Consider the following 17,200-nt stretch of genomic DNA (forward strand, 5'->3'; position numbering starts at 1 on the left):
GCTTCCTCTAAAACGTACTGATTAAAACGTGTGTACAAAATCCAGTGTGTTAAACAGAAAAAAATAGTTTTATGGGGGTTAAGTATCGGACTAGTTGTTGGTCAAGACCTGATTGAGAAAAAGTTAGCTACTAGCTAGCCTTAGCTTCATATTTGGAACACAGATATGAAGTATGAATGTAGTATTAATCTTCTAACTTAACTCTTACAAGAAAGTGAATATGCGCATTTCCCAAAATGTGGAGCTTTCCTTTAATATTGTCCTTTTCAGACTGTGTGATTAAATAGGACTCACAAGCACCCTTTATAGTAATATTTCTGTTTATTTACATCAAATGTAAACATTCAACTCTTAACATGAATGTAAGTGTAGTAAAAGGCATGTTTCACTCGTATAAAACACAGAATGTAAACTCTTGGCAACCTTGTTTGTGAATGCTGAGAAGGAAACATGAGTCGGGAGATCCTTATAAATGCAAAACTGTAGTTCCTCCAGGAATGTGCAGTTTTTGGCAATGCAAATGGAAAAAAACCTCTGCAAATATTGCACTGACATGATTCTAACTCTGATTTGGTTTAAATAGAAAAACTTCCTCATGTACTACAGTTATCACAAAATACATTTATGCATTTCAAGCAGTAATCGTGGCTCAGATGGACGCTGATCTTCGATAGTTTACTAATTTTTTTTTAATCAACCTGGAAACACTGTAAGAAACCCTGCAATTGTTTAGAAATGCTGGCACAAAAGTCAAGCAATTTAGCTGCAAATTCTGGTGAAATCAAAAAACACACTATTGGATAAAGATGCTGGTCTTTTACCCTGGCTTGACCCCTCACAGTATCCTACAGCATTACAATACATCAAGTTGCTTTTTTGCCTACACTGTAGTCACGCTGTGTCACAAAAATATAGAGTCAAAAAGCTATTTGTTTACATGATAATACAGTTGAGTGGTTTTGGGTTGTGGAGCTGCTGTAGAGCATCAAAACACCCAAGTTATTATAATGTAATTACTGCATCATTACACAAAAAAGCAACTTCACATTATATAGTACCTCTTACATAATTACCTGACTGCCTATTAGGTAAGAATCATTCAAAATACAGAACATCAAAACCATAATGAAACAAATGAAATGAATATTAACAGAAAGGATAAGGATTCCTTAGAGAACTGAGATAGATGATGGTTGAAAGTTAAATCAGTCCCACTCAATGCCAAGAAGCTCACAGCTGACGTCCCACAGCCTCCTCGCCGTATCCTCGCTTCTTCCCTGTGGGGCTACAAAGGCAGGGGCGCAGTCACTGAAATGAAAGGAGGGGGAATGATTATTACATAAGGGCTAATGAAGGTGTGAGTCATCTCTCTAGGTGCAGCGATCTAATCTGTCTTCAACCTTGTGCATGATAATTATTTTTAGTGTCAGAATTTATTTTATCTGTCAAGGGCAGACATAGACAGAAACAAGGAACTGTTTTTCAGTGTTTGAGCTCTTGAAGATACATGCTTGATTTTACAAAAGATGTACTTTCTCTACCGTCCTATAGTGCGTTTAAATTTCCTCAAGTTACTTTTCAAATTAGCTATTATATTATGCTTTCGAGTTGTCCGTTCATCTGACCATCCGTCCCATTCTCATGAACATGATATCTCAGTTTGCCTTTAGAGAATTCCTGCAAATCTCACACTAATGTTCTCTTGAACTCATGGATCAACTCATTCGATTTTGGTGATCAAAGGTCAAGTTCACGATGAGCGCACAGATCACGTTTTTAGCCCTAACACAAGAATTCACACGCTAATTAACTGCACCTGGACTGGTCGGCAGAGGCATGTCACCTCAAGGCAGTAAGCAGGATGGCAATGTGGATCGGATTGATTGGTCTACCACTTTGGTCCAGGGTGGACAGATTGCCATGAAATTTGGAAGAGATATTCACAGTCCCCTGAGGATAGATTACTTTTAGCGTTGCTGTGAAACTGACTGATCAAAATTTGATGCTAACATGCCAAAATAGCATGTTAGCAATGTTAGCAATGTCACTGTGAACAAGTTGCCATGCTAGTGCAACCTCACAGAGCCTCTAGGTTGGCTGAAGACTCTTGTAAGCCTTACAATTTCATTTGATGTAATTATACCTAATCTTGGTTTAATGGTTAATATTTCAGATGAGATTAACAAATCAGGAATTTGCATCCAAAACCCATTTCAGCTTTCTAATTATATGATCACAGATATTTTTTAAAGGTGTCTGCGTCTTTGAAGTGAACCTAACACTTCTCTAGCTTGTCATCACCAACCTGAAATGTTTCCCAGAGACAGAGTGCAGCTCCTCTGCTACAGCACAGTAGATGGTGGTCTGTGCTCCTTCTCTCGGGGTTTTTACGAACATGGAGAGGAAAGTAATGAATATCGTCATGAGAGTTGAGTGTCTGACCAGGTCAGTGTTCACCTGTCCCCGGATGGACTGAGTTCACTGTCACATTGGTACCTGTGAGAACAACAGATCTGGGTCACGGCGGGAAACATTGTTGGTTTCTCATCTCCAGTGTCTGAAAATACAGGCTGTTTACGTTCAGTGCCAAAATTTCCAACTTAAAAATATTGCTGAACTCCTGTGTTATTACAATTTGCCTGAAATTGAACCTAACTTCAGTGGTGCTCTGTTTGTGTCTTCTTGAAGAGAATGAATGATCTGTTATTTGAGTGTATTACATGGTCAAAAAAAGGGCTAGCCACGACCATTTGTTGTTGGTCTATATTTTGTTTTTATCTCTTCACTCCTACTCCAGGCACAAAGCATCACTAATCCTCTCTGTGTTACTACTTTGTTTGCCAGAACAGAGCAGGTCATCCGTCCATTCTCCCATGTTTTGTGTGCTTGTTTATGTGTTTGTGTACCTTTGAGTCTTCGGGCCAACTCTCTGGCAAACAGCACATTTGCCAGTTTGCTCTGGCAGTATGCTAATCCGCTGTTGTAGCTGCCCTGGCTGTGAAGGTCATGGAAGCGGACCCAGCCAAAGTTGTGCGCCAGAGAGGAGACCACAATGATTCGGGCCGGGGCACTTCGTTTCAGCAGCCCGATCAGGAGAGATGTCAACAGGAAGTGACCTGCCAGAAGTAAGACACACATACATCATGATCCTGACTCTAAAAACAAGATTTCACATTTCAAATTCTTGTATTTTAGTTCAAACTCATTTCAAGACTGAGTCAGGATCAACAGTGTTTTTGTTGATTTGGATGATTAATTGTGCATGAAGCATTTTGAAAATGTGTATCCACTGGATGAATCAGTCAGTTAATCGATTAGATTTTCTGTTCTGTCAAAGGCTTGAATGGTTCATTGATTCCAGTAAATTTCCGTGAAGTCTTACCCAAGTGATTGACTCCGATATGCATCTCAAAACCATCAGTGGTTTTTGTGTAAGGGCACATCATCACTCCAGCGTTGTTGATGAGGATATGAAGGTTGTTGACCTCTGAAGAGGAGAAAAAAAATGAAACATGGCAGCTGTGATACCTGTTAAATAACAATACACCAGGGCTCTGTAGGTAGATACTACTCTCTGCTTACCTCTCAGGAATTTCTGCGCAAAGGCACGTATAGAGCAGGTATCTGCCAAATCGAGCTCTCGAACCTCCACTTGCGCTTTGGGGTACTCGGCTCGTATACTGGCCGCAGCCTCCTCGCCCTTTTCCACATCTCGGCACGCCATGATCACCCAGGCCCCTGTCATGTGAGTGAAATAATCATTAGCCAAGCTTTGAAAGAAACAGAGACTACATTTATTGAAGTCGTTCTCTGGTTTAGGCTTGTTGCTAAGTAATGTAGAAAAATGTTTCTCCTAGTTGAACCACCATGGATAACTTATTAGCTCTTTTAGTTAAACATTTAATGTATGCGATCTTGTAACACCTTGAGTAGAAGTTGGGATTGGCTGTAATCCAGTATTAGAATTAAGGGAGTTTAGGTAGAATTAGTATTAGGAAGATACAGGTATATGGCATTGTATTATAAAATGAAATGTGGTCCAAATTAGTGATTTCAAGACGACAGTCTGTTGCAGTGAAGATTGTTTTCATCCTGTTATTATGTACATTTGCCACATCATGCAATACCTTTGTAATAATATCATCATTTTAATGGTCTTGTGGTCTGACCCTGTAAGAGACCACAGTTTTGTCTTGTCAGTGGTACCTCATGGGTGTAAGAGGCCGTCTGTTGTACAGTATTTGAAGTCAGGGTCTAAAAGTCACCTCGCATTGCCAAGTCCCGGGCAGTCTCCTTCCCAATCCCTGTGTTGGCTCCAGTGATGAGGACTGTCTTCCCATCCAGACGAGCTGTGGACGTGCACACTCCTCCTGCTGCATATTTTCTGTTAATACACAATGACCACTGATTGATACAAAAAGCACTGTATCATGTGCCACAGCAGACAGCTCCATTTGAATTGACTACTCGCCCTTTCTACAGTCAGAATGACCCTGTCCTGATTAAAAGTGGACATATGGACATAAGGCTTAATTATTCATAGAGAAACTTGGATAATGAACACTCCTGAGCGTCAAGTCGTACGAGCCACGCCACTGAGCAGGGACGCCCCATAACCAATGGCTCTGTTAGAGTAATGCATACAAATATAACTCCTCCCACGCTCAGCCTCCTGATAGGCCCGAGCAGCTCAGATGGAAGACACCCGGTTCATCTCTGTGCAAAAACTCCCACAGCTCCATCATTCTGTTTCATTGATTTTTCTGCTCAGAAAATCAGACACCGTCGAGCGAAATAATAGATTATGAAAAAAAAAAAAACTTAAGATGGCGGCCAGTTGGGTTGAATAGGCATGCAGTGGTTTTATGATGTAAATAGACCTCATCGTAATAATTACATCAGTGCAATGTACTGCCCTGTCAACCAAGTAACAACCCTATCTGTGGTGTGTATAACACTGGATTTATTTTATAATAAACGAGAGTATAAATCGCTGCTTACCTTATATGTGGTGCAAATAAAATCACCAGTAACGTCACTACTCCGAGACCCGCGATAATTAATAAAAGCAACATTGTGCCGCGGATGTGCGCTCTTCTGTCTCCTCCAGCAGGATGCCACTGTTCTGAAGGCAGAACAGCTGATGTCAAAGCAAAAAGGGGTGCAGAGCGTAGCGGGGGGTGACGGGCACGCCGCGAATTGAATCATGGGATTGTAGTTTTAACAGTGATCAGAAAAGAACTGATGCTTACAGCTTGTTTTACATTAGGATTACACCTATTAATGATGGCATTGCATTTTTTTTTATTTTGCGGGTGGTTTAATGCATTGTTGTGTATGTAAAAAATTAAAGTTTAATTGTGATAATCTAATTTATTTTAGTGTGGCAAAACATAGGCAGTTTTCCCAGGCAAACGGGATATCTGCATAATTATAGGGATTCAGATCGCCTTATGATTGAGGACTGATTAATACAAGTAGATTCACGTTTAACCACGAACACTTAAAATTCAAGTTTCTACTTGAATTTAAACAAATAACCAAAATTAATTGAAACCTAAATTGTTTAGTAAGGAGTAAGACCCATTCGACAGTTTTAATAACTTACGTTTCGATATAATATATATATTAAATATATAACAATCAAAATGAAACCAAAATACCACTTCCCATTTAGCGCTACATAAAAACTACATTTCCCAGAAGGCGTCCATGAAAGGTGTCTGCGTAGCGCCTGATTAAAATTATTATGCGGGGTGGTTTTTGAGTCGTTATCACATATATTTGCCATTTTTTGTGAGTACTAGAATGTAAGATTTAGCCCGTTTTATTTATGTATTTATTTAGTGAAAAGATAACCAAAATATGGTTTTATTTGATTTTTGATCTGGCGTTTCAGGCACTTGGTCACGAGGCCCATCATGCGGAAGAGTCGCGGGGATCTGATTAACATCAAAGGAAAACCCCTAGTTTGATTTACTGTCGTGACTGTTACCAGTGTTTTATTTTAAAGAAAAAGTGGGTTCTCAAGAAAGGGCAGCGGACAGTTAAAACAAAATGTCGTCGGAGGAGTTCGAGAAGTTGCACGAAATCTACAGATCCCTGTACGAAGAGCTCAAGCTAATGCCGGATAGAGCTCTGACAAGCCACGGAGGTAAACAGTCTGTGTTGTTGTCTTACTTCTTAATGTCAGCGGTAGCTAACTAACTAAACAACATACCAAGTACTTCAGAAGATGTGTTATGTGCTGTAAAACTGAAAGTTGTGTTGTATCCGCAGAGGAGAGGAAGAGGTTGGTGAGAACCTTCGATGAGAGGCAGGGGGAGGCTGAGGAAGTGGTGAGCTGCTCTGTTTGTTTTGGACGTGATATGTTACGTTTAATCAGCCCGTTTAGCTAAAGTTTACTCACTTGATAGTGGAATTTTAATTCAAGCTCTTAAAGAAAATAACACTGTTGTTTTTTTAAGCAGTTACAGGATATTTTCGCAATTTTTCAGGTTTATGGCAAAATAACAGCCAATAGCAGTGCACTGTAAAGGCACTCTTACTGAGTTTACAACCAGATTTAACAGAGAAACATCTTACCTAATTGCATTATCTGTCTCCAGTTACAAGGAATGGAAGAAGAGCTGCGTGCTGCCCCTTCTTCTTATCGAAATGCAATGACTACAAAGCTGCGTCTGTACCGCCGGGATCTGGGCAAGCTGCAGAGGGACATGAGAAACTCTGCTCCTAGCTTTGGCTCCTCTTCCCAGCCAGTGGGAGGGAATCATCATGGCATCTACTCATCGCAAAATCAGCAAAGTGTGAGTGTGGATCTGTGGACTCTCGTGTGTTATAAATGCTGTTTGAGCATGGCGTCATTTCATCATGAGAGTTATTAACAGACCTGAGACTCTTTACATGTCTGAATGATTGCTTGCAATGTTGCAATATTAATATAGACTATTTACATGTATGTGATTTGTTTTCCCTTGTAAATGTTTCTCCTTTTGTCACACAGTATCATTTACCCTGGTTGACTTTTTTGCCCATTTATTCAGACACACCTGCAGTCTCAGAGAGCCTTGCTACTCCAGGGCACAGAGGCTCTGAACAACGCCAGCCAGAGTATTGAACGAAGCCAACGCATCGCTGCAGAGACAGAGCAGATTGGTACAGATGTCATCGAGGAGCTGGGACAGCAGCGAGAACAGCTGGACCGCAGCAGAAACAGAGTAATCCATGAATCATTATATGTGTTCAGACTGTGATGCTGTGTTAGTTTGAATAGCTTCAGTTTAAACCTGTGACATATGTTGGTCACTTGACTGAGATGTTTTTCACATATATTTATTGTCATATCATAATAGCTGGTGAATACTGGAGAGAACCTCAGTCGAAGTCGAAAAATCCTTCGTTCCATGTCACGGCGGTAAGTGCTAAGTCCTCCCGGAGGAGGTTAGAAATTTAATCAACCTCTAAATGTTTGGTATTTTGTGTTTAAGAATTCAATCATTGAGCTATTTGCAGAAATAAAATGTTTGAAAATGCTTGTAGAACAGTGACCAGAGCTTCTGCTTTTTTGTTCTGCCCGGTAGGTTGGTGACGAACAAGTTACTTTTAGCTGTCATCATTTTAATGGAGTTGGGCATCCTGGGTGCTGTGGTCTACCTGAAGTTCTTCCGACGATGATCAGACTGTACCACCTGAACGCAGTCTAAGGTCTGGATCCAGGCCAAACCCAGATTCCCTACATCTGTCTCCATTGACTATCCAGTAGCAATAATGCTGTTCTGCTGTATTCAGCCAACTGTTTCTGTGAGTGCAAACAAGGACAATAAGATGATTCAGTCTTAGAGGGAGCCTTTTCCTGGGAGTGGATTCTGTCCATGGGCAGGTGAAATGACAAGTTGTTGAACCTGTTAATGGACTGAACCTGTGGGAGCTCCATGGACAAACTGTGACCTGAGATTCACACCGTTTTATTAGACTGTTAATGCCAGTGATGCCCTGCAGGAGGATTTTCTGGACTTGTCTGCTGGCTGCTACAGACCCCAGAGATGATCCTCTGTGAGGTTTTAGTGAAGTCAGGGTGCAAGTCTCCTTACTCCCACATGTGAAGATTCTCTGGTGACCGTATTTATGAAATGATACCGATAGACATTGGCACAGCAGTTTTATGAGGTTTATAAATTCTCAGATTGGGATACTTTACTGTTAGTCTTCACCACTACTGTATTGTGGATTACCTTTATCAAACTAAACAACGGTATGAAATGGCACCAGCTGAACCTATTTTTGTAGTGTCTTCATGCCCAGTATCCAGATGGTTGTATTGACCTCATTTTTTTCAGTTCTGAGCCCTGAAACCTGAGGATGAATTTGTCAATCAGAGGTATGAATGTGGTAAAAAAAAAAAAAGAGAGAAGGAGGGGTTGGTGGGTGGGGTCTCGTAATACAAATGTTGTCTAATCACTGTATAACACAAAATCACTGTTAGAAGTAGACTTTGGTATTCCTCCATTAAAGCTAATCTTTAACCTCAATATGCATTGTATCTGATATTTCCAGGAAAGGCAGCCAAACAGACCAAAGTTAAAAAAACATCTGCTGTGCAGCTGACATCACCAAAATTATTTACGCGCTAAAGCCCCAAGACCAGGCCAGGTTAGTGCTGGGTAAACAGCATCTGTTACTATGGAGTTAATTCTCAAATAATAGGTGATAAGGTTATTTTTAGTGATGTGTTCCTGAAGCGGCACATTCTGCCTCAATGTTTTTCTTCCGCTTAGATATCATGCTTTCCTGGAGTGATGCCAAGTGCAAAAACATGTTTGGTGACCTTCCTGTGTGGGTGAGGTGGAGAGTGGGGGCTGGGGTAGAAGATTTTTTGATTTTTCTTTTATCTGAAATATGCCTTCACATTTCTTTTAAAAAACAAAACAAAAAGCTGTTTTGAAGTCTAAGTGCAAAGGGTAAATACTAAGTTTGTATTTCATATTTTATTAATGCAATTAATCATTGTGTAACTATGTTACCAGCACTAATGATAACATGTTATATAAGCCCAAATGATTTTTGTGCAAGTATTTCATCAGGCATAATGGCAGCATGGCTCTGCAGCTCTGTGGTAGTGGTGTCAGTCAGTCTCTACTCTAGTCATCATCTACTGAGGTCAATGTTTTTACTCATTTTGTGGAATATTTCAACATCTACTGATGGATTGGCACAAATTTCTATACTGATGTTCATGGTTCCCAGAGGACAAACATTAGTGACTGTGGAGATCTCCTAACTTTTCCTTTAGCCACCATGAGGTTGACATTTGTGGTTTTTAGTGAAATGTCTCAACATCCATTGGATACACTGCCATGAAGACATTCATGTTCCCCTCTGGATGAACTGAAATAAATGGACCATCTCTGATTTTTAATCTAAAGCCATTATCAGTTCAAATTTGTTCTATGGTTTGGTTTATGACACAATGCTTGCAAAACTAATGGCATTTCCATCACTTACCCTCACTTTCCTTTGTGGTTAGTGCTAAATGAGCAAATATTATGTTAATGTGCTATACTACTATGCTTAACACTACAGGTTGTTGACGTAACCAGTACAGCTTCACTGAGCTAGCTAGTATGGCTTGTCAAGTCTTGTTCAAATAGTGAATTTCTCATGTTATGTCATGTTACTTTAGAATAAAATGAAACAAAGACGGAAATAATACACCTGTGCACATTATCAGAAAATGTAATCACATTTATGGAAGACCAAAATATAAACTCTGTTACAAGGACAAGTCAGTCAGTAGCCACATCAAGTGATATAGACCAGGCATTACATCAATTCAAGCTTAATTATGCTAATAATTGTTTTTTTCCCAGCATTTGAGAGCAAAACTGGATATTACAGTTTTCAAGCCAATCAATACTGATGTCTTCAGTAAATATTTATACACGCAGTCATTTTAATCAATGTACTGATAGGTTCATTGTGTAAATACAAAAGTAAACTCTAAAGAAAATACAGTAACCACATCTGGTCCAAAAGTGCAAACACATTATTACTACTTTTTACTAACTGGCACAGCCACAAAACAGTTTTGAGAGTCCATGTGAGACCATGGACTTCAAAGTCGGGTTCGATTTATCATACCTCTGAGGCAGGTTTATTCTCTTGTTAACCAACCACATAATAATTCATGTGGCAGCTGTGTCTTCTAACGCTTAACTTATTACTGTACATACATGAGCAAAATAAGTAAGTATTGCTATGAAAATGAATAGTATTCCCATCAATTCGTGTAGTGGTTTCTAAATTATGTCCAGGGCTTCTGTCTCAGCATTATCTATGAGAACTTTTTGTTCTGTAAAGCCCCCTCACAGGTTTTATAAACCCAGACATATTTTCTCATGGATTAACATTACACTAAACAGCAAAGAAATGGGAACAAAAACGTCAAAACTTGAGCTACTGTTAGATTCAGTCTTTGCAGTTTTGTATTAAAAATTGCGGAATGCTCAGGGATGATGTTTGATAAAGTTCATGGTTGTGTTTTACGCTCTCAGAGGCGGAGCTGCTCTGTGTCGTCCTTGACTGATGGAATCTCATCGATGGACACGTGAGCCCCCTCTCTCGTCTGTCCGAGAGATGACGCGATGACGTCAACCGCTAAAGAGGCGGTGGCCTCCACAGCTTCAGGGTTGGCCCCCATCACTGGGTTTACTTCTACCAGGTCCATGGCTGACAGCAGGCCTGCAAATCAACACATTCACAGGTTAGATACCAAAACCTGGCAATAAAAGTCAGAAAATCAGATGAAATAAGGTGAGAATTCTGTGTATTTGGGCTGTTGCACCCATGTATTTGTAGTCATTGTACCTGTGTTATGGATTTCCTCTGTGATGTAGATTCCCTCCCTGTAGGTCAAACCTCCATTCACTGGTGTCCCTGTGGCTGGGGCCAGAGACGGGTCGAATGCGTCGATGTCAAAGCTCAAATGGATCGGTCGCTGTTTTCTGTTCAAGAAGGTGAGAGAGTTAAAACGTAAATTTACAGTTCACTTCAATTCAAACATCTAATAAACAAACCATTGACTTTTACCAAGCATTAAATATATTTATTTATTATCCATACACATTAAAATGTATAAAAGTACAGGACTATCACTATCACTTCGACATACCTTGCCAAAAGATGGTCAAGGGTGACTTCCATAACCCTCTGGATGCCAAGTCTGTCGATATCTCTCATGGTGAAGTACTGGATGCCCAGATTCTTCAGGATGTGGCTGCAATTAAAAAAATCAAAACCATCAAGAACTATTCTCATAGTGCTTTCCTGTTGGAAAATAAAGTTTACATCAGCTACGTATGGTAACAGTTTTACAAGCACTATTATTTACTCACTGCTCTCCGGGGTCGACGTCCCTCAAGCCGATGTAGACCAGGTCCCTCGAGGAGAGGAATGGCTTTGTCCAGGAGAACCCTGGGATATCTGGCATCTGTGGTAGACAGGAAGAGATAATGTGATATGGGATTTATATGAATGTAGGAATAGAAAAGGCTTTACTGCTTGATAGTAAAATATGGAAAATAACAGTAGAAAATTGATACGATACTACTGCAATTTATGTATTTAGTTGTTTTTAGTGATGGATTACGTTGCTACAAGTTACTGGCCCTTTAAATGCAAGTAAACCAGCATGAATTACTGAAAGGATCCACAGAGCGTGTGCCCCTTGGCCAGAGCCTTTGTTTGTAGTCAATCAGTGTAAAAACAGCTGGGAGGCTGCGTGGATTGGTGGGGTGGGGTGGGGGCAAAAGATCCCATTTCCATTTTGTTTTAGTGAAGCCTAATATTTCTCCTCACCTTGTCTTGCAGCTCTTTGAGCATGAATGCCACAGGCTGGCCGTGGAGGTTTCCTGATGGAGAAGTCATGGGCGTGTTCACATCTGCATGAGCATCAACCCAGATGAGACACAGGTCAGGACACTGCTGGGCATGGCCACTCACTGATCCAACAGCAAGGCTATGAAAGGACAAAGACAGGCTTTTAAGTATCTGTCTGTAGATATACAGATAGATAAATACCATACTAGTTGAACTGCATGGTTTCAATCTGTCGACATACAGTACATTCAGTACTCTGCACATTCCACATTCTGAGATACGTACCTGTGATCACCTCCAAGCATGATGAGGGTGTGCCCAGCACCTATGGCTCTGCTCACTGCACCAGACAGCATCTTATTTGCTGCACCCACTGTGCGAGGGAACTTCACGCCCATGTAGGGTTCATCCTTCTCAAGGTGGTGGAAGTTGAGGTCACCAAAGTCATGGACAGAGTAGTCTGTGGGAGGAATAACAAGCTGGTGTTAAATGAGAAACACATTGTGCAGAGTCACTCTTTTGGTGCCACAATGACTCAGCAGGGGGTTCAGTGGTTCAGCCCAGGACACAAACCAACTGTTGCGTGGAAGGAACCTGCAATCTGATGCTTCTTGACAATCTCTCTAATCATTAGGACACGGCCCTAATGTCTGCTTTGAGAAAACATTTTGTAGGTGCTGCTTTGAGTAGAAAAGCCCGCATAATCTCTGACTTTTGTAGCATGACTTAACACAAATTTGTCTGAGCTTGCAGTTTGATGAGGCTGAGTCATTGGATGCCAGTGGAACATTAGTGATGGAGCACTTTCCATTTGCCTGGTTTCCCACTGCAGCTCAGGTTTCAGTCAGTGCAGTCTACCCTGTGCTAGGTGGCTTCAGAAGTTAAAGGCTGAAAAGAATTTCCACTCTGGGACACAGACTGTGAAGTAAACAAGTGATGTGATACACCATATTGGGGGTTCATTTGGCAATGTGAGCCTTGATGGCAGTGTAGTGTTACTCTGCTGATCTAAGGGGAACCAATGTGGTTCATTACCATTCGTAGACGGGACAGGAATAGCCCTTGTCTTGTTGCAGTCGTGAGCATCTGTTGCAGGACAATTCAGAAAGTGTTACATCAGTGACAAACTGCAAGTTCTGCCTCTGTTTACTGATTACAGCTGTTTACTGTAAACCAGCGTTTACTGCAGCCAAATCCCAGTGATTATAGGTTTGTTTCTATGAATGAATGTTTTATTGAAACAGTTTGTACAAACTGACGCCAACACTGAGAGTGTCAAGATTTCAAGACGACATGGTATTTAGTTCAGTTAGGGTTTGGTTTCATGTCTTGGGCTCAGTTAGTGACATAGCAGCTTCAGTATATCTTTTTCACTGCTGCTAATTTGACATCAGGACACCAGGAAATTACTCCTCACCAAGTCTTTGCTTCCATCTTCAGTACACTTCTGACATTTCTCAAACCTTTGATTTTAAACTTTAAATAGAACATTTAATATAAAACACTACAGTCACAGACTAGAGTAATTGTTATTGTAACTTAATATTTCAAGAAGCAAGGAAAATATTCTATACATTTCTAACAACTGCATGCATCAGTAACTGTGTATCTGTTTCAGAGGAAAAAAGATGTCCCAACTGTAAAACACATGATAAGGATTACGGAGGTCCATGCCTGTTACACAACAGCTGATGTTTACAGCTGCAAAACTGGCCCGAGACCAGTCATGCTAGGATTACCTGGCAACTCTCTGTTTAGTTGGCTATAACACAGGAACAGGAACTAATCTCCATACTTGTCACGTACTGAGATTATCCACTGTATAAACACATACATAAAGTGTAAACAATCTCTGACATTTCTCTGTTATATACATATAAGAGCTAACAGTCTGTGGACCCTGGTGAACTAGGCGGTGTTCTTATGAACTGCGGTATGATGATGGTAGGCTTATGTGTGGTATTCTCTGTAGTGTGTGTATTTATAGAAACTTTATCATACGTATGGAAGCCTAGTTTTAATCCACTGCTGAGTCAACAGTCATCCTCGCCTAGAGATCCACAGTGTGACACTGAATTTATAGTGACCTCATACACCATGGTATTTTTCTTTCCTTTGGAATAATTATACCAGTAGATCAGTAACTTTATAACTACTTATGTTATTTTAAAGTTCTTCTGGCAAAGTAAATATCCCTTTGGAATAACTTGTAATGGTCATTTGTCTTTATCATAATCAGATAAAAACATACAGATTATTAATTAATAACTACAAATTAGAAGACAGATCATTAGGTCAGTCCCTGTTGAGTTTATAGGACTAAATTTATTTTGGTATCTGCTGTGGTACAGCGTCCTTGGTCCTCAAACGGGACTTATCTGTGTCTAGACCAGATAAACTTTAAGTAGCCAGGGCTGCCTTTATAGTAACCTTATCACACTCAGTGGTATATTTAAATCTTCTGTAGAGCAGATTATCTTTAAATTCTCCCCTGTCGTGATTGTTGGGGTTTTCTGTCTCATCACCTGTGTCTTTGGTAAATCTCCTTTTCATGTGTGGGTGTGGAATTTCACGCACAATGCGACCCCACTGATCTAAAGTCCTGAAATAAAGAAGCCATTCTTTCCGCCTGCGGTGTCTCCTTTCATCTGCGAGGCAGCGCTGCCCCTTTTTGTCCCGTCGGATAATGTTAGGCGTTTCCTTTGGGTCCATATGAAAAGTGTTGTTACAGTGTGGGTGCGTCTGTCTGCAGTGACGACAGAGTGGAAATTCTCAGCCATCCTCTTCCTGCGCTCTTCCGAGCATGTGCTGTCTGACCGAGCGGAATGACTAAACCAGACGTGTGCCGACCCCGAATAATAATTAAAAAAAAGAAATCACTTCGCATGGAGTTACCTCAGTGTCCTCTGATAGGTCTTGTGCTGTTTCACAGATTGACCCTGTGCTACTTTACGGTGCTCTTGCCCTTGTATGGCATCGTTAACGTAGCTGTTCGCGCGGGGACTGAGTGAAGCTCTATCATGAGTTTGTAGGCGCCATTACTTCATCATTATAATCTATTCGAAAGGATTTATATCATTATTACACTATTTGAATGAGAGTATTTATATATTGCGCTTGATTTGGGTTTTAATCCGCTGTCAAACCGATTTATCCTATTTAAATTCACATTATCATTGGTGATACATACATACTTTTTATTAAAACTGTAGCTCACTTTGTCCTGTAATGCCTGTGTCCTGTAATAACCCCCTGCACTACATGTCGGTCCGTTTATATTTACTGTCTCCAGGTGATGTAACATGCAGGCTGAAAACCGGAGGAGTTATATCTGTCTAAAAGCTGCACCGGGCGAACCGACAGGTTACACCCATCCACTGTTACATAACGCAGCGGCACCGGCTGCTCCATTATTATCTCCTCTACCGTCACCTACCTAAACAGGAAAGTCTGTCGATGAGCCCCGCATCTCTGATGACTTTAGGACCGTGCTCCACACCTCTCCTTTTCTGTGAGGAAACGAATAGAAGGGGGTTGAGTGGATGTTAAAGATGTTGGCCTATTTAAAAAATCAGATTAAAAAAAAGTCTTATTCAGAAAAATCTTTCTTTTACCTGTCCTCTTGAAAACGGAGCTCCCAGCACAGCCACGGACTGAGCTCTGCTTTGCTGGCAAGTGTGGGCGAGTTGAGTTCTGAGAAGACGGAACAGAGGTCCCCTCAAAGCCATTTTTTCTTTTTAAAAGAAAGAAAAGGTCCACCAGTCTGAATCAAACCGACTCCAGTCGCAGACTAGGAAAGTCTGATGAAAGAGGCGTGAGACGTTGCTCCGGTGGATGCTGAGTGTGGCCGCGCTGGTGCAGGGGGCCGGTCTTATGGCTGCTTGATCTATTTAATATTCATGAGCTGGTGAATCAGAGGGCCGGGATGAATGGTAGAGATTAACACACCCTAATTTATTTGGATAAACAAAAAGTATTTTCATATAGTCCGCAATGCGAGGCGTCTGTAACATGTTATAAGCTTTTATTACCGATTGGACGTCCTGTCCCATAGATAGCGTCTGACGTCAGGTTGAATGACACACCTTCGAGTTAGCCAATAGGAAATGGTGAAATAAGTGGGTTCGCTTCTGTGGGCGTGGGCTGCGAAGTGATGTAGGCCAAAGCTTTTTTGAAATGTTGTGAAGCCCGTTACTGCAGCCTCATCTAGGGTGGAAATTTCCACAGCTACAGCCGAGCGGGGGCAATAGGCTTGTTTACATTATAGCATTTGGCCTGAATGTATGCCCACACGTGTTCCAGAGCTCCGGCCAAAACATATTGATCAGATTTCAGGTCAAGACGCAAACACATCTTTATATTTTTCCATGTAGGCCACAGGTGTCGATTCTAGGGCCCCGCTATCAGTGGTGAAAGTGGTCAAACATTGTACTAGCTATACCACCTAGTACTTGATTACAAGTCAAAATAACAATAATAAAAGTAGATCAGCAAAATGTATTTAAACAAATAAAAGCAAAAGAACTAATACAGACGTGTTTTATATACTTTATTATTACTGATGCACTGGTGTAGTAGGGTTTAATTATTATTATTATTTCTTTTTTTAAATGTTTAAATCACTTATTTTATGTCCTAAATGTACTTTTTTTTTTTGACCTCACCAAACCAAATCCCTTTCAACTAAATGACAGTGATAATGAAGTACTGGATCTTGATCTTGAACATTTTTGCTTGATCTGGTCCAGGTAGAGCTGCTTTGAACTGGTTTAGAAACTACTAAATCGTTTAGAACAGGGCAGTCCATTTTATGAGTCAACATGTTTTGCATGTAATCTTAATCTGCAGAGGAATTTATCATTATAGCTGTCAGATAAATTAAGAGAGTGATATTGAATGGTAACACTCAGCTAAAATACAACTACCATAGCAGTCTATTATACACATATGCAATACTTGAGTATGTGTAGTTTATAACAATCCACCAATGACGCTATATCCATCTTATTTTTTATGTGAAGTCTTACTGATAGGTTTGGTTTCTTGCAAAAATATGCGCATTAAACAATACAAAAACACAGAGGAAGAGGAGGAGCAGAGATTCACTGTTCATGTGTCTGCAAAGCTGAAGTAACAGAAAATCAACTTAATTTTTTAAACGCACTTTAACAGAACATTAGACAGCACTGAAGCCATGGTGCATTCTGGAACCTGAACACAGTGGTTTCTGAGCAACACCGAAAACACAACAAGTGTTTTTTCTCGCTACGCGACCAACTATTATTTCTCTGGCGTGACGCAACCAATGGCTAGAAAAGTCATGTAT

The 17,200-nt window shown here is 40.6% G+C and overlaps 3 protein-coding genes across 3 annotated transcripts; 1 reads left to right on the forward strand and 2 right to left on the reverse strand.

Annotated features, from left to right (window-relative positions):
• Positions 1-302: 302 nt before the first annotated feature.
• rdh12 (retinol dehydrogenase 12) lies at positions 303-5,169 on the reverse strand. The gene is given in 8 exon segments (XM_018681644.2): positions 303-1,308; positions 2,306-2,457; positions 2,459-2,496; positions 2,907-3,116; positions 3,383-3,487; positions 3,583-3,738; positions 4,266-4,384; positions 5,002-5,169. Coding segments are annotated over 8 exon segments (957 nt in total). The 5' UTR covers positions 5,076-5,169; the 3' UTR covers positions 303-1,205.
• A 732-nt stretch (positions 5,170-5,901) lies between these two features.
• vti1b (vesicle transport through interaction with t-SNAREs 1B) lies at positions 5,902-9,421 on the forward strand. Its single transcript, XM_018681642.2, has 6 exons — positions 5,902-6,154; positions 6,280-6,338; positions 6,609-6,806; positions 7,044-7,217; positions 7,353-7,414; positions 7,581-9,421. Exons 1-6 carry the CDS (start codon positions 6,058-6,060, stop codon positions 7,672-7,674), a joined length of 684 nt encoding a protein of 227 aa, XP_018537158.1. The 5' UTR covers positions 5,902-6,057; the 3' UTR covers positions 7,675-9,421.
• Positions 9,422-9,726: 305 nt separating this feature from the next.
• On the reverse strand, positions 9,727-15,854 carry arg2 (arginase 2). The gene is made up of 8 exons (XM_018681641.2): positions 15,489-15,854; positions 15,311-15,383; positions 12,160-12,334; positions 11,854-12,013; positions 11,391-11,485; positions 11,168-11,272; positions 10,864-11,000; positions 9,727-10,737 (listed from the first exon to the last, which is right to left on the reverse strand). Exons 1-8 carry the CDS (start codon positions 15,600-15,602, stop codon positions 10,547-10,549), a joined length of 1,050 nt encoding a protein of 349 aa, XP_018537157.1. The 5' UTR covers positions 15,603-15,854; the 3' UTR covers positions 9,727-10,546.
• Positions 15,855-17,200: the final 1,346 nt, after the last annotated feature.

This window comes from Lates calcarifer, linkage group LG19 (genome assembly GCF_001640805.2).
Source record: "Lates calcarifer isolate ASB-BC8 linkage group LG19, TLL_Latcal_v3, whole genome shotgun sequence".
NCBI classification, from domain to species: domain Eukaryota; kingdom Metazoa; phylum Chordata; class Actinopteri; family Centropomidae; genus Lates; species Lates calcarifer.

What these genes read in the sequence shown, in the direction of transcription:
- arg2 (XM_018681641.2), bottom strand. Translation starts at nt 15,602, where the DNA reads ATGGCTTTGAGGGGACCTCTGTTCCGTCTTCTCAGAACTCAACTCGCC. An exon ending in CGACAGACTTTCCTGTTTAG is followed by an intron (nt 12,335 to 15,310) that starts GTAGGTGACGGT and finishes TTCCTCCCACAG; the next exon opens with ACTACTCTGTCCATGACTTT. An exon ending in ATGCTTGGAGGTGATCACAG is followed by an intron (nt 12,014 to 12,159) that starts GTACGTATCTCA and finishes GTCCTTTCATAG; the next exon opens with CCTTGCTGTTGGATCAGTGA.
- vti1b (XM_018681642.2), top strand. Translation starts at nt 6,058, where the DNA reads ATGTCGTCGGAGGAGTTCGAGAAGTTGCACGAAATCTACAGATCCCTG. An exon ending in AGCTCTGACAAGCCACGGAG is followed by an intron (nt 6,155 to 6,279) that starts GTAAACAGTCTG and finishes TTGTATCCGCAG; the next exon opens with AGGAGAGGAAGAGGTTGGTG. An exon ending in CTTCGTTCCATGTCACGGCG is followed by an intron (nt 7,415 to 7,580) that starts GTAAGTGCTAAG and finishes TCTGCCCGGTAG; the next exon opens with GTTGGTGACGAACAAGTTAC.